General features: G+C 38.4%; 1 protein-coding gene across 1 annotated transcript in view; it reads right to left on the reverse strand.

Moving 5' to 3' along the window:
* Window positions 1-16674: 16674 nt before the first annotated feature.
* The window catches only part of Scml2 (Scm polycomb group protein like 2), a 112521-nt gene continuing 107612 nt past the window's right edge, over window positions 16675-21583 (reverse strand). Inside the window, exons 13-14 of the mRNA XM_051141724.1 lie at window positions 18621-18772; window positions 16675-17262 (exon numbers count right to left, since the gene is read on the reverse strand). Of these exons, the coding sequence (XP_050997681.1) occupies window positions 17134-17262; window positions 18621-18772 (281 nt within the window). The 3' untranslated portion in view covers window positions 16675-17133. The remainder of the gene's footprint in view (window positions 17263-18620; window positions 18773-21583) is intronic.

Genomic DNA, 21583 nt, shown 5'->3' on the forward strand with positions numbered 1-21583 from the left:
CTTTATGTCCTCTTTTTACTTAGGGTCTGAGGGCTTGCCCCTCTTCCTGTGTTTTGTCTCCCCATTTGTATGGGGGTCCCATCTTTGTGAAACTTGGTTTACACTCATGTTTCCAATGGTTTCCATTCTTATGCTGAGGACACAACCCCGGAGGCTTAACTTTATTAATGGAGGTCTGCTTTTCCTTGGTGCAGTCCCAACTAATGTGACCCTGCTGACCACAAGAAAAACATGAAATGTTTTGGGTGTTACCACTTTTAAGTTCTGAACATAGGTGTGAAAATGTAAAGCTGCGGTGTAGACCATACCATGGACCAAACCATTGTTTTGATGCATACATGTTTTAATGTAATGTTGCACAGTTCATGCTTTTCTAATTGGTCTGATTAGTTCATGGTAGATGGAATTTTCCCATGCAAGTTGGTTCCTCTGGGAACCAGGCACTCACATTTAACAAAAATATAAAATGCTGCCAAACTCTTTTTTGAAGTTTTAACACCACTGCCTTCTAACATATTACTCAATACTGCAAGGATGTTCTTAGACTGTGAATGCCCCATGATTCTTACCTACTCGCCTTCTTAGCTCAGCCTTTCCTTTGCTGAGGAGTCTGCAGCACTCTTGGCGAGGTCCATATCTTTGCCTGAAAAAGTACATAAAAAGGAGAGAAAATTTACCTTACTTGGAATCCCGTGAAGGGGCGCCACCTTCCACGGACCGTCTCAGTTGGGTATAGGTCCTTGGGAATGGAAGTTCTCGAAGCATTGGTAGGCAAAGATAGGTGAGGTGACACTCAGATCAAACTTCCCCTGGGTTGGTCTGTTTGTCACCTCACCTATTTTTTCCCACCAACGCTTCGAGAACCCCCCAAGAACCTATATCCGACTGAGGCCATCCGTGCCAAATTATGTGGGATGCTTTGGCAAGATTGAAGAAAGGTGATGAATAACTTAAAATGTGGCTGTCAAATTAGATATGGGTTAGATAACATGAAAAAACAGGTAACTGCAAAACCATCATTCTGTACTACACGGTTTATTCAATTATCTAAATATTTGTTAAACATTCATGAATTAAAACTGTATCACTGCAACAGGATAGAGTATGGGCATAGTTCACATAAGAAAGATGTCATGGGGCTTTGGTCAGATGAAAATGGCCTTGGATCTACATAAACACAATGGCCAAGAACATGCTTTAGGTGGCTGAGAGACATGGCTCAGCAGGTAGGAGTTGTTATACTGCTGTTAGAGAAGACCTGAGTTCAATTCCCAGAACCCAAGTCAGATAGTTCACAACCATTTGGAATTCTAGTCTCAGAGGATGAAACATCTGCTTCTCCCTCCAAGGGTACCTGGAGTTTCAAACACACAAACACACACACACAAACACACACACATGTACACATACAGAGACAGACACATTCACATGTTTTCTCACTTCCCCTTCTCTCTTACCCTTCTACACACACACATACACACACACATTCACATAAGTAAAATTTAAAAATGCTTATAGCAATAAAATTATACATATATTCTTAGTTACATAGAAAATAGTCCACATTAAAGATTAATTTACCCAGGGGTGGGAGTACATATCTAGAATCTATGCTCTCAGAAGACTTGCCTTTGTATGTTACAAGGCAAGACTTCATCGTTCTTTCTTTGTAAAAAAATCCAATTATTGACTACAATCCATCAAATGAACAGGATTCTCAGAGGAAACATTCTACATTCTTAGTGGTCATTCCTTCAAGTCTACACACAAAAGTCATGCATCTAAGGAAAGCCCTCAACTGATGCTAGACTATAACTGCTTTTAAGCTCAAACCACATTTGGAAATCAAATCGGTTATGTAAAATAAAATCTATTTTTTTCTATTGCATTCTTATTTTAAAATTTTTTATTAATTTATTCTTGTTACATCTCAATGGTTATCCCATGCCTTGTATCCTCCCATTCTTCCCTCCCTCCTATTTTTCCATTATTCCCCTCCCCTATGACTGTTCCTGAGGGGGATTACCTCCCCCTGTATATGCTCATAGGGTATCAAGTCTCTTCTTGGTAACCTGCTGTCCTTCCTCCGAATGCCACCAGGTCTCCCCCTCCAGAGGACATGATCAAATGCGAGGCACCAGAGTACGTGAGAAAGTCATATCCCACTCTCCACTCAACTGTGGAGAATGTTCTGACCGTTGGCTAGATCTGGGAAGGGGTTTAAAGTTTACGGCCTGCATTGTCCTTGGCTGGTGCCTTAGTTTGAGCGGGACCCCTGGGCCCAAATCTGCTTATCATAATGTTCTACTTGTAGGTTTCTAGCACCATCTGGATCCTTCTACTTTGCTATTCTCCCATGCTTCTCTCATTTAGAGTCCCAATAGGATGTCATCCCCTCTGTCCCAGTTTCCTGGAAGAGAAGGCTTTCATGGGACATACCCTTGGGCTAGTATGCAGATATAAGTGAGTATATACCATTTGATTCTTTCTGCTTCTGGGTTAACTCACTCATTATGATCATTTCTAGCTCAATCCATTTATCCACAAATTTCAGGAATTCCATGTTTTTAATAGCTGAGTAGTATTCCATGGTGTATAAGTACAACGGTTTCCTTATCCATTCTTCTACTGATGGACACTTAGGCTGTTTCCATGTTCTGGCTATTATGAATAAGGCTGCTATGAACATGGTTGAGCAAATTTTCTTGTTGTATGCTGGAGGATCTTCTGGGTATATTCCAAGGAGTGGAATAGCTGGGTCTTGAGGAAGCCCTATTCCCATTTTTCTGAGGTAGCGCCAGATAGATTTCCAAAGTGGCTGTACTAGTTGCATTCACACCAGCAATGAAGGAGTGTTCCTCTCTCCCCACATCCTCGCCAGCATGTGGTGTCGCTTGAGTTTTTGATCTTAGCCATTCTGATGGGTGTAAGATGGAATCTCAGAGTTGTTTTGATTTGCATTTCCCTGATGACTAAGGAGGTTGAGCATTTCTTTCTTTCTCAGCCATTTGATATTCCTCTGTTGGGAATTCTCTATTTAGTTCCAAAGCTCATTTCTCAATTGTGTTATTTGGTTTGGTGGTGTTTAGTTTCTTGTGTTCCTTATATATTTTGGATATTAAACCTTTGTCAGATGTAGGGTTGGTGAAGATCTTTTCCCAGTCTGTAGGCTGTCAGTTTGTTCTCTTGACAGTGTCTCCTGCCTTACAGAAGCTTCTCAGCCTCATGAGGTCCCATTTATTAATGGTTGACATTAAGGCCTGGGCCGTTGGTGTTCTGTTCAGGAAGTTGTCTCCTGTGCCAATATGTTCCAGGCTCTTTCCCACTTTTTCCTCTAAGTGGCTTAGTGTTTCTGGTTTTATGTTGAGGTCTTTAATCCATTTGGATTTGAGTTTTGTGCAAGGTGACAAATATGGGTCCAGGTTCATTTTTTTACACATAGGCCTCCAGTTAGACCAGCACCATTTGTTAAAGATGCTATCCTTTTTCCATTGAATGGATTTGGCTTCTTTGTCAAAAATCAAGTGGCCATATGTGTGTGGATTCATATCTGGGTCTTCGATTCGATTCCACTGATCAACCAGCCTGTTGCTGTGCCAGTACCATGCTGTTTTAATTACTATTGCTTTATAGTACAGTTTGAGATCAGGTATGGAGATTCCTCCGGAGCACCTTTTATTGTACAAGATTGTTTTAGCTATTCTGGGTTTTTTGCTTTTCCATATGAAGTTCAGATTTGATCTTTCAATGTCGTTAAAAAATGTGTAGGTATTTTGATAAGGATTGCCTTGAATCTGTAGATTGCTTTTGGTAGGATGGCCATTTTTACTATGTTAATTCTCCTGATCCATGAGCAAGGAAGATCATGCCATCTTCTCAGGTCATCTTCAATTTCTTTCTTCAGAGTTCTGAAATTTTTTTCAAACTAGTCCTTCACTTGCTTACTTAGAATAACTGCAAGATATTTTATATTGCTTGTTGCTAATGTGAAGGGTATGGTTTTCCTAATTTCTTTTGCAAGCTTGTCATTTGTGTATAGGAAGGCTACAGACCTTTTTGAGTTAATTTTGTATCCAGCTAATTTGCTGAAGTTGTTTATCAGCTGTAGGAGTTCTCTGGTGGAATTTTGAGGGTCACTTATGTACACTATCATATCATCTGCAAATAGGGATAATTTGACTTCCTCCTTTCCCATTTGGATACCCTTGATCTCCTTTTGTTGTCTTATTGCTCTGGCTAGAACTTCGAGTTCTATATTGAAGAGATATGGAGAGAGTGGGCAGCCTTGCCTTGTTCCCAAATTTAGAGGAATTTCCTTGAGTATCTCACCATTTACTTTGATTTTGGCTATTGGTTAGCTGTATATAGCCTTTATTATGTTGAGGAAAGTGCCTTGTATCCCAGATCTCTCTAAAAATTTAACATTAATGGGTGTTGTATTTTATCAAATGCTTTCTCTGCATCTAAAGAGATGATCATGTGGTTTTTTTATTTTCAGTTTGTTTATATGGTGGATTACATTGTTGGATTTCCATGTATTAAACCATTCCTGCATGCCTGGAATGAAGCCTACTTGTTCATAATGAATGATATCTTTGATGCGTTCTTGTATTAATTTTGCAAGTATTTTATTTAGTATTTTTGCATCGATGTTCATAAGAGAAATTGGTCTGAAATTCTCTTTCTTTGTCGAGTCTTTGTGAGGTTTAGGTATCAATGAGACTATGGCCTCATAGAATGAATTTGGTAATTTTCCATCCCTTTCTATCTTTTGGAGTAGCTTGAAGAGTATCGGTAGTAGCTCGGTCTTGATGGTCTGGTAGAATTCTGCGCTGAAACCATCTGGCCCTGGGCTTTTTTTGGTTGGGAGGCCATGGATGATTGCTTCTATTTCTGTAGGGGAAATGGGACTATTTAGCTTGTTTATCTGTTCTTCACTCAACTTTGGCAAGTGAAATTGATACAAAAAAAATCGTCCATTTCCCTTAGATTTTCAAATTTTGTGGCTTGACCCTTTGGGATGGAGTTTTCCTTCTAGTACGTTCCGTAACGCTGGATTTGTGGATAGGTACTATTTGAGTTTGTTTTTGTCATGGAATATTTTGTTTTCTCCATCAATGGTTATTGATAGTTTTGCTGGGTAAAGTAGTCTGGCCTAGCATCTGTGGTATCTTAGGGTTTGCAGGATCTCTGTCTAGGCCCTTCTGGCTTTCATGGTGTCTGCTGAGAAGTCGGGTGTAATTCTGATAAGCTTGCCATTAAATGTTATTTGGCCCTTTTCCCTTGCAGCTTTTAATATTTTTTCTTTGTTCTGTATGTTTTGTGTTTTGATTATTATGTGACGGGCAGTTTTTCTTTTCTGGTCAATTCTATTTGATGTTCTGTAGGCCTCTTGTATGTTTATAGGCATTTCTTTCTTTAGATTGGGGAAATATTCTTCTATGATTGTGTTGAGAATAGTTTCTGGGCCTTGGAGTCTTATATATTCTCTTTCTTCAATGCCTATTATCCTCAAATTTCTTCTTTTCATGGTGTCCTTAATTTCTTGGATGTTTTGTGTCAGGAGTATCTAGATTTGGCATTTTCTTTAATGGTTGCTTCAAGATCTGTGATTGTATCTTCTAGACCTGAGATTCGCTCTTCCATCTCTTGGATCCTGTTGGAAAAGCTCACCTCTGTGTTGCTCACCTTCTTCTCTGAGGTCTCATTTTTCTTCTGTCTGTGTATTTATCATTGAATCCATTTTCATTTTCAGATCTTGAACTGATTTTTTGATTTCTTTCATCTGATTGATTGTATATTCCTGAGTTTCTTCCATTGCCTCTTAATCCGTCTTCAGAGCTTGAACTGTTCTATTTATTTCTTTCATCTGGTTGTTTGCATTTTCCAGCCATTTTTCCAGTTCCACTCTATGTGCTTCTTTTATGTCTCTCACCTGTTTGGTTGAGTTTTCCTGCATTTGATTATGAATTTTATTTGTTTCCTCCATTATCATCCTCATTCCTAAGGTTTTGAGGTCATTTTCTTGTAATCTGTTGTATTTGAGTTCTCTGGGTTGTTTTCTTTGGGACAGCTGGAAACTGGAGATGCCATGCTGTTTTTGGGATTTTTGCGTATGCTTTTTTCTGTCCTTTAGACATCTTGCCGTCTTAGTTTTTGTTGTGTAGCTTCCAGAATTGGATGGAGGGAGTCTGATGATAGATTCACTTGTTTTCTCATGATTTCCCTAGGCTGGAAGCTCTAATGCTTCACTGGTGTGGATGTTAGGAGGTTAGCCCTGTTGTTTTGGACTCTCACAGCCAGTGATCCTCAGCTCCCCTGTGCTGTGGGTCCTGCAATCATTCTGGGTCTCTGAATGAACGTTGGGTCAGTCCAAGGTATCCACAGCCTTCTGTGTCTCCTGCCAAGTCCAGTCAGGAACACTGGGCCTGAACCATGGGCCAAACTCAGCTAAATTCTCCGGGCCTGAACCGTCTGCCGAGCTCAACTAGGGATTCTGTGTCCAACATGCACACAGGGTCCAGCCAGAATTTTTGGGCTGGGAATGCACACCAAGCTCAGCTAGGGGCTTTTGGCCCAAAGTGCATGCTGTGGTCAGTTATTGACTCAGGGCCCGAACTGTCCGCCAAGCTCAGCCAGGAATTCTGGATTCAAACTGCACACTGTGTCCAACCATAGTCTTAGAGCCGGTGGAACTGCGCGCTCCGCCCAGCCTGTGTCACAGCAAGAGAAATGCGGCTTCGCCGCACTAGGGCCTCCGGTGGAGCTGAGCATTCCACCTAGCCTGCGTCAGAGCAGGAGAACTGCGGCTGCACCTAGCTAGTGCCGGTGGTGGAACCGAGGGCTCCGCCCAGGCTGCGTCACAGCAGGAGAACTTCAGCTGTGCTGAGCTAGGGCCTCCAGCGGAACTGAGCCCTCTGCCTAGCCTCTGTCACAGCAGGAGAACTGCGGCTGCACTGAGCCAGCGACACTGGTGGAACTGAGCGCTCTGCCCAGACTGCATCACCGCAGGGGAGCTACCACTGAACTGAGATAGTGCCTAGGGTAGAACTGAGTGCTCTGCTCAGCCTGTGCCACAGCAGGGGAGCTGTGGCTGTGCTGAGTTAGTGCCTCAGGCAGAATTGCTTGCTGAGCTGAGCCAGAACTCGGGACTCTGGGGCTGAACTGTCTGCCGAGACCAGTCTGGGTCCCAAGGCACCACTCAACCCAAATCCTGCCCGGAGTCCCTTCTCCCACAACACCTTCCACTGGCCACCACACCAATCACCTCCACCAGACGTCTCTGAGCTGCAAACCTCAGCCACCACCGCTGCTGACGCTGATGCCGCTGGTGTTGCTGGTGCTGCTGGTGCCGCTGCTACTCTGATCCGAGAAAATCCGCTCTCCTCCCCTGTGCAGGGGCACGCAGGTCCTCCACACCCTGGTCCCTCTGAACTGTGGAGCACTCCCGCTGTCGTGGTGTGAGGACCTCGGTGTTCCTAGCTCAGAAATCTGTGCAATTCCCTGAATTGTTCACTGGAGCTTCCAAACACGGTCCACACTGCTCGCCGCCATCTTAGATCCAAAATCTATTATTTTCTTCATTTTGATACAATTCTCAAAACAAATTGATCTAGGGGATGGAACCTTGGGGATATGCACTCACCTAAATGCACAGGTTCTGGAGATTGATGCCCATCCTTTAGGGAAGGGAGGGAGTACAACAAAAGGATCTCAATAAATCATGGCACATATGCAAATTAGAATGAAAACAAGCATTTGGAATGGTAAGTTTTTCTAAAATATCTGTGAAGACTCTAAGTAGTTTAGGGAAAACAAAATCTTTCAAGTTGATTTCCACATTAATAATGCTTCAACAAATCACCACACTCATACTACTTTACATATAAAATAATCTCTCATGAAAATCAGATATCTGTAGAAGCCAGAAGTCAGAAATTAATTAAAAGACAAATCCCAGTAAGTGCAGCCGAACACTTGCTAAGAATGAGAATGGCGCTTTACCAATAGGGAAGAATTTGAAGGACAAAGTTGAGAGAAAAGAAGACAAACACAGGGTAGGGAGATGGCTCAGCAATTAGGAGCAATTGTTGCTTTTGCAGAAGACATTGATTTGGTTCACAGTATGTAGATCAGGTAGTTGTAAGCATTAGGTAACTCTAGTTTCTGGGGTCTTGTTCCCTCTTCTGGCCTCTTTGAGTACTGCACACATGTGGTACACATACAGATAAGCAGACAGGCACAGAGGCACACACCAATATGCATTTTAAAAAGAAATAAATGAAAATATATATTAGCTATACTATGATATCAAGAAGAAGCAAAACTGTGAGAGGTAGGCACATGACCAAAATCCACAGCAATGTGAACAAAGGTGACATGTATCATTGCTTCCTGGAAGGATCTCAAGGCCCAAGGGAATGAATGACCACAAGGTGGAGCCTGAAATTCCAAATCACTATGAAGCTTAAGCTGATTTCAATTGTGACAAAAGCTAAAGATATGTTTAGGATATAGTACACTTTGCATTTATTACAGCCTAGGATTCCCAGTTGTTCCACTTATATTATAAAAGAAAAAATCCTGAGTGGTATCAGAAATACACTCAGGACATCCAGTTCCTAAATACAGTCTAACTTGTCAAGTAAAAGTGATACCATCACTAAAAAATGTCAAAAGCCAGTTAGGACAACTATGGCTAAGGCCATGTTTTTAGAAAATCAGTAAACTACCAAGGTGAAAGCAGATCATGATACACAAAAATTCACCTTGCTGTGAAATCATTTATGGTAAGGATGAATGAACTAGACTGTCTTTGAGGAAGGATGGTGGAGTATGCCAAACAGGGAAGATTACAAATACAAATCTGTAAGGACTTTTCTTATATATTAAGGAGTGCAGAGAATGGGTAAAATGAAATCACAAATAAATCCCTTTGAAGTTAGTGTCATTTATGAGTTAGGAACTGAAATAACTAAATACAGACAGCAGTGTCCTTGTACATGGAGGAATGTACCAATTGCTCTGAGAGGATGTAGTAAGACAGAAAAGAGGGTACAGTAGGAAAAAGTTGTAAAGTTTTTTAGGTATATGTAAAGAGTATCAAATATTAGAAAACTGAAATAAATGTACCTCTCTTTCTGAAAATCAAGTATGAGTTAACTGGATAACTACACACAGTGGTAATTGAGAAGCTGCCTAGTCTTGTATATGGAAGAATTCACCAGTGGTGAGATGACCCAGTGTGCTTAGGTGGTGAGGAGGGTCTTTCCTTTCTGACAATTGCTCCTTCTATCTTGCAAGAGTAAATACCTGTGATTTTAGCAACAGGAGCCGATTGGTCACACTGTTATTCTCATCTGCATTCCTTTACTTCTCTGTGATGTCTTCTACATGACTCCTGAGAATATTTACTGAGAATGAAATGTTTTAAGCTTTGTATCAGTTCATCTCTGTTACTTGAAACCTGCTTCCTTTTATCCTAATTTACCTTCTTACACACAAATTTAACACTTCACCTACATTAATATACAAGAAGTATGAACTATATCTACAGTGTTTCACAACCATTACCACTATCTGAAACTAGGATGTTTCATTCCATTCATGCTGAAATTCTAGGTCAATTAAATAGTAACTTCCCATTCCTTTTTCAATACCCCCTGATAGCTTCAATTTTTTCCCGGGGTTACATGTAAGTGATATATACACAGCATTTGTCCTTGTGCCTGGTTTTATGTAATTCATGTGACAGTATATATCAGTATCGCATACCCTTTTAAAGTCTAACACACACATGCGTACACATACACACTGAAATTCATGCTTCATTCACACTTCTGATGTCAGAAATTCATTCGTACCTTTTATCTGTTAGAAATAATTATATCCTAAGCATTGCTATGCTGATGCTGCGTTTTCAGGTTGTAAGACTTGATATATAATACAGTTAATGTTTTACACAAAAGCTAAACTTTAAATTCTGACTAGCAATACATAAGGGATCTGATTTCTGCATAGCCTCACTTTATTTCTCTTAAAATAAAATTATTTTTTTATTTAAATTAATTTTTTATTAATTTATTCTTGTTACATCTCAATGTTTATCCCATCCCTTGTATCCTCCCATTCCTCCCCCCCCCCATTTTCCCATTATTTCCCTCCCCTATGACTGTTCCTGAGGAGGATTACGTCCCCCTATATATTCTCATAGGGTATCAAGTCTCTTCTTGGCTACCTGCTGTCCTGCCTCTGAGTGCCACCAGGTCTCCCCCTCCAGGGGACAGGTTAAATGTGAGGCACCAGAGTACGTGAGAAAGTCGTATCACACTCTCCACTCAACTGTGGAGAATATTCTGACCATTGGCTAGATCTGGGAAGGGGTTTAAAGTTTACCTCCTGTATTGTCCTTGGATGGTGCCTTAGTTTGAGCGGGACCCCTGGGCCCAAATCTGCCTATCATATTGTTCTATTTGTAGATTTCTAGGACTCTCTGTATCCTTTTATTTTGCTATTCTCCCATGCGTCTCTCATTTAGAGTCCCAATAGGATGCCTTCCCCTCTGTCCCAGTTTCCTGGTAAGTGAAGGCTTTTGTGGGACATGCCCCTTAGGCTAGTATGCAGATATAAGTGAGTATATACCATTTGATTCTTTCTGCTTCTGGGTTAACTCACTCATTATGATCACTTCTAGCTCAATCCATTTATCCACAAATTTCGGGAATTCCTTGTTTTTAATAGCTGAGTAGTATTCCATAGTGTATATGTACCACAGTTTCTTTATCCACTCTTCTACTGAGGGACACTTAGGCTGTTTCCATGTTCTGGCTATTATGAATAAGGCTGCTATGAACATGGTTGAGCAAAGTTTCTTGTTGTGTGCTGGAGCATCTTCTGGGTATATTCCAAGGAGTGGAATAGCTGGGTCTTGAGGAAGCCCTATTCCCATTTTTCTGAGATAGCACCAGATAGATTTCCAAAGTGGCTGTACTAGTTTGCATTCCCACCAGCAATGAAGGAGTGTTCCTCTCTCCCTACATCCTCGCCAGCATGTGGTGTCGCTTGAGTTTTTGATCTTAGCCATTCTGATGGGTGTAAGATGGAATCTCAGAGTTGTTTTGATTTGCATTTCCCTGATGACTAAGGAGGTTGAGCATTTCTTTAAGTGTTTCTCAGCCCTTTGATACTCCTCTGTTGAGAATTCTCTGTTTAGTTCCAAGCCCCATTTCTCAATTGGGTTATTCGGTTTGGTGGTGTTTAATTTCTTGAGTTCTTTATATATTTTGGATATTAGACCTTTGTCAGATGTAGGGTTGGTGAAGATTTTTTCCCAGTCTGTAGGCTGTCGCTTTGTACTCTTGACAGTGTCTCCTGCCTTACAGAAGCTTCTCAGCCTCATGAGGTCCCATTTATTAATGGTTGACATTAACGCCTGGGCCGTTGGTGTTCTGTTCAGGAAGTTGTCTCCTGTGCCAATATGTTCCAGGCTCTTTCCCACTTTTTCCTCTAAGTGGCTTAGTGTCTCCGGTTTTATGTTGAGGTCTTTAATCCACTTGGATTTGAGTTTTGTGCAAGGTGACAAATATGGGTCCAGTTGCATTTTTTTACACATAGGCCTCCAGTTAGACCAGCACCATTTGTTGAAGATGCTATCCTTTTTCCATTGAATGGATTTGGCTTCTTTGTCAAAAATCAAGTGACCATATGTGTGTGGATTCATATCTGGGTCTTCGATTCGATTCCACTGATCAACCAGCCTGTTGCTGTGCCAGTACCATGCTGTTTTAATTACTATTGCTTTATAGTACAGTTTGAAATCAGGTATGGAGATTCCTCCGGAGCACCTTTTATTGTACAAGATTGTTTTAGCTATTCTGGATTTTTTGTTTTTCCATATGAAGTTCAGAATTGAACTTCGAATATCTTTAAAAAATTGTGTAGGTATTTTGATAGGGATTGCATTGAATCTGTAGATTGCTTTTGGTAAGATGGCCATTTTTACTATGTTAATTCTCCTGATCCATGAGCAAGGAAGATCATGCCATCTTCTCAGGTCATCTTCAATCTCTTTCTTCAGAGTTTTGAAATTTTTTTCATACAAGTCCTTCACTTGCTTAGTTAGGGTAACTCCTAGATATTTTATATTGCTTGTGGCTAATGTGAAGGGTATGGTTTTCCTAATTTCTTCCTCTGCAAGATTGTCATTTGTGTATAGGAAGGCTACAGACTTTTTTCAGTTAATTTTGTATTCAGCTAATTTGCTGAAGGTGTTTATCAGCTTTAGGAGTTCTCTGGTGGAATTTTGAGGATCACTTATGTACACTATCATATCATTTGCAAATAGGGATAATTTGACTTCCTCCTTTCCCATTTGGATACCCTTGATCTCCTTTTGTTGTCTTATTGCTCTGGCTAGAACTTCGAGTACTATATTGAAGAGATATGGAGATAGTGGGCAGCCTTGCCTTGCTCCCGATTTTAGAGGAATTTCCTTGAGTATCTCACCATTTACTTTGATTTTTGCTATTGGCTTGCTGTATATAGCCTTTATTATGTTGAGGAAAGTGCCTTGTATCCCCGATCTCTCTAAAACTTTAAACATGAACGGGTGTTGAATTTTATCAAATGCTTTCTCTGCATCCAAGGAGATGATCATGTGGTTTTTTATTTTCAGTTTGTTTATATGGTGGATTACATTGATGGATTTCCATATATTAAACCACCCCTGCATGCCTGGAATGAAGCCTACTTGGTCATGATGAATGATATCTTTGATGTGTTCCTGTATTCGTTTTGCAAGTATTTTATTTAGTATTTTTGCATCGATGTTCATAAGAGAAACTGGTCTGAAATTCTCTTTCTTTGTCGAGTCTTTGTGAGGTTTAGGTATCAATGAGACTATGGCCTCATAGAATGAATTTGGTAATGTTCCATCCATTTCTATCTTTTGGAGTAGCTTGAAGAGTATCGGTATTAGCTCACCCTTGAAGGTCTGGTAGAATTCTGCGCTGAAACCATCTGTCCCTGGGCTTTTTTTGGTTGGGAGACCATCGATGATTGCTTCTATTTCTGTAGGGGAAATGGGACTATTTAGCTTGTTTATCTGTTCTTCATTCAACTTTGGCAAGTGAAATTGATCAAGAAAATCGTCCATTTCCCTTAGATTTTCAAATTTTGTGGCGTATATGCCTTCAAAGTAGGATCTTATGATTCTTTGAATTTCTTCAGTGTCTGTTGTTATGTCTCCCTTTTCATTTCTGATTTTGTTGATTTCAATACTGTGTCTCTGCCATTTAGTTAGTTTGGCTAACGGTCTGTCTACCTTGTTGATTTTCTCAAAGAACCAGCTTTTGGTTTTATTGATTCTTTGGACTGTTTTCTTAGTTTGTAATTTGTTAATTTCAGCCCTGAGTTTGATTATTTCCAGGCGTCTACTCCTCTTGGGTGTTTCTGCTTCTTTTTTTTCTAGGGCTTCCAGCTGTGTTGTTAAGATGCTTATGTGCGATGTTTCCAATTTCTTTTTAAAGGCACTTAGTGCTATGAATTTTCCTCTTAGCACTGCTTTCAATGTATCCCACAAATTTGGGTATGTTTTTCCTTCATTTTCATTGAATTTCAGAAACTCCTTGATTTCTTTCTTTATTTCTTCCCTGACCCAGGTGTCATTTAGCAGAGAGTTGTTTAGTTTCCACGTACGTGTAGGCTTTTTGTTATTTCTGTTGTTGTTGAATTGCAGCCTAAGAGCATGGTGATCTGATAGGATACAAGGTATTATTTCAATCCTCTTGTATCTATTGAGGCTTGCTTTGTGACCTACGATGTGATCAATTTTGGAGAAGGTTCCATGGGGTGCAGAGAAGAAGGTGTATTCTTTCTTGTTTGGGTGAAAGGTTCTATAGATATCTGTTAGATCCATTTGACCCATGGCATTGGTTAATGATGTTATTTCTCGGCTTAGTTTCTGTTTCAGTGACTTATCCTTCAGTGAGAGTGGGGTGTTGAAGTCTCCCACTATTATTGTATGGGGATCGATGTGTGGTTTAAGCTTTTTTAGGAGATCTTTTACAAATGTGGGTGCTCTTGTATTGGGAGCATAGATTTTCAGAATTGTGATGTCATCTTGGTTGACTTTACCTTTGATGAGTATGAAGTGTCCTTCCTCATCCCTTTTGATTAATTTTGGTTGAAAGTCTATTTTGTTGGATACTAAAATGGCTACGCCTGCTTGCTTCTTGTGACCATTTGCTTGGAATATTTTTTTCCAACCTTTTACCCTGAGGTAATGCCTTTCATTATGGGTGAGATGTGTTTCTTGAATGCAGAAGAATGTTGGACTTTGTTTATGTACCCATTCAGTTCTAGTCTGTGTCTTTTTATTGGAGAATGAGGCCTTTGATATTGAGAGATATTAATGACCAGTGACTGTTAAGTGTCTTAATTTTGATGTTGTTTCCAGTCGAGTGTTTGTGTAGTTGTGTTTTTGCCATGGGATAGTTATCTATTTCCTGGGTAGTTTTGGTTGTAGCTTGACCCTTTGGGATGGAGTTTTCCTTCTAGTACCTTCTGTAAAGCTGGATTTGTGGATAGGTACTGTTTGAATTTGTTTTTGTCATGGAATATTGTTTTCTCCATCAATGGTTATTGATAATTTTGCTGGGTAAAGTAGTCTGGCCTGGCATCTGTGGTCTCTTAGGGTTTGCAGGATCCCTGTCCAGGCCCTTCTGGCTTTTATGGTCTCTGCTGAGAAGTCAGGTGTAATTCTGATAGGTTTACCATTAAATGTTATTTGTCCCTTTTCCCTTGCAGCTTTTAATATTTTTTCTTTGTTCTGCATGTTTTGTGTTTTGATTATTATGTGGCGGGCAGTTTTTCTTTTCTGGTCAATTCTATTTGGTGTTCTGTAGGCCTCTTGTATGTTTATAGGCATTTCTTTCTTTAGATTGGGGAAATTTTCTTCTATGATTTTGTTGAGAATAGTTTATGGGCCCTGGAGTCTGATGTCTTCTCTTTCTTCAATGCCTATTATCCTCAGATTTCTTCTTTTCTTGGTGTCCTTAATTTCTTGGATGTTTTGTGTCAGGAGAAAAATAAAATTATTAATATTAACTAATTGTGAATAAGTATCTAAGTGGAGAATAAGCACCCCCATATAATTCTAGCACCAGGGAGGCTTGAAGCATTGTGAGTTCAAGGTCAGTTGAAGTTACACAAGCGAGACTGAAAACATATGAAAGTATATGGAGATAAAATTTAGGGATAGATCACTTTGGGCTTGACACTTAGCACTCTTGAGAACAGTATCCTAAATATTAATTGTTCATGTGTAATATTGAAAGCCAAAGTAATTATAGCTAAGAAAGTCTGTGTGCCATGTATTCAGATGGTGGGCATTTGTGTACATATATATTCTATCCTACACTGTCCCATACTGGGTTAGATTCAGGGGACTTCATGTGACAGCTTCACCCTGTAGACTGAGCCCCAGCAATTTCATTTACACTGCAAACTGCAAGTAAAATCTCTTTTATAGTTTGAGATAAATAGGTATTTATTCTCAAGTAAACTACTAATCATCTCAAATTCCTTCTTTTCAAGACCAACAAGCTCACAAACTAACACACTTGAGAAGATAAATGAAGTCCCAGGGTTAGGTGTTAACTGCTGTGGTTATTTAACTTTATTATATTCTTACAATATGAAGATTACAAAACAGTATTATAAACACCTGAGAGCCATTCAACTGGACAGAACATCTTCATACAAACAAGATCTTCATTTGCAAGATCAAGTTTAAATAAGAATCTAGTTGGATCAGAAATGACATAGGTGAAGTAATCTTTTAATCATTTGCATTCTTGCCTAAAGCACATTTGGTATTCTAAAGACAAAATGGAAATTTTTGTCCTGGTGAACATTTTGTTGACCTTTAGCTAATACATGTATATCTGATTCTCATAGCTTATATGCATTACACCACTATATAAAGTAATAATATGCAGCACCATTTTCCTTTGAAATATCCATTCATAAAAAATAAAGCCTCAATGTAAGAATTGACATATCTTTCTAAATAGCAGAATTTATGGCTCAGAACTAAGAAAATTAATTAGAAATACTGCATAGCATAAAGAGTGTCCTGTGTGGGAGCCAATCTATGGAGCTTCTTATCCCCTGACTACTAAGAGATATTGGTGAGAACTAAAGGATATCCAGGTTTTTTATGGACTAAACATCTACATATAGTTCTTTATTGACTTTGCAGCAGTGTAAAGTGCCATATTAAATTTAAAAAGTTACTTATGTATTCTCACAGATACAGAATAGTGTACAAATATGCTAAAGTATCTGTATGAGTAATGAAAAAACACAAATTTTTAAAATCTGGACACAAATATCTTGGAAATAGAAATGTCAGAATTGAACGTCTAATGCTTAAGATTAGCAAAAATACATAAAATTGTAAAATAGGTATAAAGTTTACCCACTTCTATTCAATTCACTCTCATAGAATATACATCTCTTGTACAAAATTATTTACTCTATCCAACATTATAAAAATATCAAATACTACATTGTGTATACGTATAAACTTGCTTTTCTCCCTTTATTATGAGCAAATACAATACCAAGGGCACAGGCGGAAAGGAACACAATTTATATGGCTCTCCCTTTCTAGTAGTAGCAGTAGATCATGAACAAAACACTGTAAAATCAGACATACAAAATAATTGAGAAGAAGAAGAGACTGTAAGTGCATCTTTAAATTCTTTTTTGAGGAAAAGTTTGCATGTTTGTGTAATAGAGGTTAAGTTGTTGGTATTGTCCCCATTGGGGTTTAATTGTTTGGTTCTAGATATAAAGAGAAATCAAAATAAACAGTTTTCCTCTGATGGCTACATGAAAAACACTCGTAAAAAATAATTAAACACATAAATAATGAATACTCAGTTGGAAGAATGCTAACACAAACATATTGAATTGTATTTAAAGAGTAAGAATATACCGTCAATATAACTGTACAATTTTGATAAAAAAATTTATAAAAACCTATAAAATAGAAACTGATAGGAAAACTACTTTTAAAGTAAAAGGTTTTCAGAATACCTGAGACTTATCTCTAAACTAAATTTGCATTCAATTATAATTAGCTTCTTTAAGTTTTTCAATGTAGTAACATAGTTTTAATGCTGGTCCTAGTTTCAGCCCCATGTACTTCATCATCATCTCACTCTTCAGTAGAAGCAGGGCTTTTCCATCAATTTCCTACAGACAGAAGAAGAACAATATAGTAAGAACCCTTCCACAGCTGATCAAGTTCTTTATATGTAAGAATGTATAAGACATAATATTGTCCATCAGAGATATAAATTTATATTCTCTGGATATGTTTTTATGAAATTTGGTTTGGGAAGTGGGACCTCATTGGATAATTTTATATTTAAATTAAAAGGTTTAACCCAGTACTTCTAACAATGTCCTAAGAATCAAATTATGACTTTCCTGTGTAGTGAACAAAACACTGCTATATATCCATGACAAATGGCTAAAGACTGAATAGTAGAAATGAATTTATTGTTATTAACTTCCTGAGAAAGGAAAGGAGTATGTCAGCATTCATGCAACGTGTAAATGTGCTATAATCACATTCATCTTCTTGTTGAAAGCTAATCAGCAGTCTGAAGCTACTGAAGTGCTGAGACAAATTCTGACTTACTTAAAGCCAATATTTGTGGACCTTGGGCTGGGAAGGATTGCTCAGTCAGTAAAACACTTGCCTTGTAAACACTTAGGCTGGAGTTGGATCTCCAGACTCCATGTAAGATGCCAGACATGGTGGCATCTACTGTAGTGCAAGCACTGGAGAGATGACAATCCCTGGGACACCCTGGCCAGTCAGTGTAACCTAACTGATGAGCCTCCAGAGCGCAGCGAGGGACCTTGTCTCAAAGAAGGCTACATAGCCTTCCTGAAAATGGCACTTGAGATTTTTGCCCTCTGTTCCTCATAGACACATACACATGTGTATCTGTACATGTACACACATGTGCAGACACACACACGTAAAAGTGTACAGGAGACATGAAATCAGTAGCTTTATGTTAGAAAATATTGTGAACACATTACTTAGCAGTCACAGGGAACCCTTTTGAAATTTTTTATTATTGTAATTATACAATTTATGTTATAGAAGCCCATTATTTGGTATTCATATTATAATGGAGTTGCTGGTTTCACTGGATATCACTAGAAGGCTACCCTGGTCTTTGCTGTAGATCAACTCCTATTCGTAGTCCTAGAGTAGAATAGGTCTGGGGAAGATTCTTGTATTTGTCATCACAGGAAGGAGTGGTCTTCATGAGTGTGGCAATGCTGTAATACCACCTCTTGAAAACCTGAAGCTGCTTAGTGAACTAGATACTTAGATAGCCATGTAAGAACAGACACTTAACCTACCACTTAAGGCCCAAATGTTGGGCAAAGTAACCTGTCTCACAAATGAAAAAGATCAGTTGATAGGGTTTCCCACCATCCACACAACTCAGTATCAAACTGAAGGGTCTGCACAGAGGTCATTCAATGGCATTAGGGCAACAGGAATACTGGACAAAAAGATACATTACATGTTGCCTGAAGAGGTCGGCGAGGGGGCCTGATATGTGAGGATCTCTATGTTTCATAAACTGTATCACTTCATCCACAGACCAGGTTGAAGGGTCCTTACAGAAGCCTTGTTTCAAGACACTGGGATCAGGTACAGCTATATAACTTGAAGCTTCATGGGAGGGAGAAAAAAAAAAACAAATCATGCTTTGCCAGATCATAATCCTAAAAGGAGATATGTTAGGCAGAAAGCAATGTTTTCACTCTTGGAACCGTCTCTGAAGTACTTAAGTAAGGACTTGGAGATCTTAGTTGTAAAGTCTCACAATAGCCTAAATGAAGATGATCGGAGGCTGCATAAGGATGTGTCAGTGGACCTCCCACAAAGAGCAGAAACAGCTTTGCTTCATAAGATACCTTGAAGCTTTAATGATCATGAAACAAGTGTAGCAGTCCAAGGCCTCTTAGGTCACAAGCAATACAGGAAACAGTGCTACTTAGAACAAATTAGAATAATCTTAACTAAATCCAGACTGCTGTCTTTAAACAGATCTAAGAAGTTTTCAAAGATTGGTCTTTTATTATATTTTCTTTTAAGGTGACTTTATTTAGTTAAGTATAATGTGAACTCTCTCAAGTTTACAGGTTTATAATTCCTTCTATTTGTTCAAATTTAACCAAATGTATTTCAGTAACCCCATTATGTCTGAGATAGAAATTAGGTTTTTGGACCATTCTCCTCAATAATCAGTATGGATATTTTAGCATACTTTTATACTTTAGATTATCATCTCAGTGGCTGATTTTAGCATGAATCCCCACCAATATTAAGTTCAATGGTTGAAAAACAAAATTATTTCCAACTATGTTAGCTCACAAAGTAGCTTTAGTATTTTTATTTGATCCCTCTTTCATGCTTCACTGAATGGCAATACATGTTTAATAAAAAGGAAATGAGACAACACATAACTAAAGTTTTAGAGGTGCTGTTTACTAAGTTGTATAGAAATTTCTTTGTATTCAAACACTCATTAACTCAAGTAGAATCCTCAACTTCCTTCTGTTGGTGTGTGATGATAATTAAAGGTTTTTTTTAACTTTGCTGAACTTTGCCTCGAAGACATGTTTATATTTTTGGGTATGGATTAGTCAAAGGTATATCCTTTCTCTTCCATTGTCCGGGTCATGGAAAATTTATGAGTACTTTAAGTATTTAGCCCCAAAAGAGTACAAATTAAAGACAATTGAAAATATAATTGTTTTGTATGTGTAGCTATATATTTTTCTTTTCATTTCAAAACCACAACTGTAAAGTGAAATGAATTCTCTACTAAACATGTCATAAAAAATAAATAAAATATTTCCAGACTTCATCAATTCAGGTAAAACTGGTGATAATGTAGCAGCTGGCAGTGTCTAACATTCTGACACTGCAATGTGATGTCATTACAAATCTACTGGAACACATTCTCAGCTATCCTGGGAAAGTTATAACCCATATGCTGCAAGCTAGTCAAGTCTACTGACAATGCTGCTCCATTTGGGAGTTAGGACAATTAGAACAGTTATCTTTAACTCACTAATGGCACAAACATTAAAATACTTACAAGGTTAATCATATTTCTAAACAACCCAAGTTTTAAAGAGGTTTCTGTCATCAGAATCTGATATAGTTATGTCTTGCATGACATGTAACTACAGATAAAGTATATGTAAAGGTATGGTTTCTGGCATTAAAATACGACCATAATGTCTTCTGTTTCTACTCTATTACTGGAACAAAATTGGGATTATATCTTCAAAATAATCAGAGGTGGCTGAAAATACTACATGGTTATTACTCAAAGAATATATGAAACAAATTCTTCATGAGAAAAGTTCAGTAATACTTTGTCCAGGCTCTATAGATTGACATATCAATAAATATAGCTCAAATAAAGTGATTGTATTTCTCCTAGCTGTTACTAGAATTTCTTCATAATGTAAAAGTCAGTAATTTTTAAAATTCAAATAGAGGTGGAGGAATCAAAAGGAGTTGTATAAGCTTCAGTGGAAAATTGAACGTATACTAAAAATTATAAGACCTGAAAGAAAACAATGACAACTCTAGACATCTTTGCAATAGAATGGTTATCTCTTCTCTAGAGTTGCAGGCAGTCAGTGTCTGGATTCAAGGTTTGGCTCAGCTATCTTTTGCCATCAACAAGTGACTTCTGAAATTTTTTTCACTAAAAATATTTACCACCACCAAGTCTTCAAGGAAGTTTTGAAATAATATGTATGCAGCCATATAAAAATGTGCTTGGCACATAATGTCACATAATGATGATAAAAGTACTAATAAGAAATGTCATTACTATTTGTCTCTTCATTCCTACCATTGCCAGTAGTATTACATATACATTTGAAAGTCAGATAACTAGCATTAGAAACAATCTTTTAAATCATTTTACTAAGAAAGGATTTTTCACAAGTTGACATTTAGTGAACATACTTAGAACTAACATTTCCTGTTAGTTCTCATGGAATAGGGATCAACCTTTAGACATTTGTTAAACCATATCACTTTAAAAACAGAAACAATCACTACAGAAGGTGGGGGGATAGAAAAGATGACATCAAATGTGCCACAGAAGTGTCTCATAAGGTTGGGTCATAGAAAGCATCCATGGTATAAGAACGAATGGGGTTACTTGCTTTCTACATCCTTCACTGATCAACCCAATCTAGAGAAAATGGATAGAACACGTATTCCTTTACTCTCTTGCACTCTTAACCCTTAAAGGAGCAAGTTGTTGCAGCAGGAAAGCCTATATGAACTTTTTACAGAAATAAGATGACACCTTTCCTGGTAGACCTAAAAGAATGGTAGAAGATGTGGTGAATAGAGAATGGTGTGTTACAAAAACAGGATGCCAGAGCCACACATAAGCTAGTACTAGGAAAGGTCTCAACAGATAGTACATCACATCAGAAGTAAGGA

The sequence above is a fragment of the Acomys russatus genome, chromosome X (assembly GCF_903995435.1).
Source record: "Acomys russatus chromosome X, mAcoRus1.1, whole genome shotgun sequence".
Taxonomy (NCBI): Eukaryota; Metazoa; Chordata; class Mammalia; order Rodentia; family Muridae; genus Acomys; species Acomys russatus.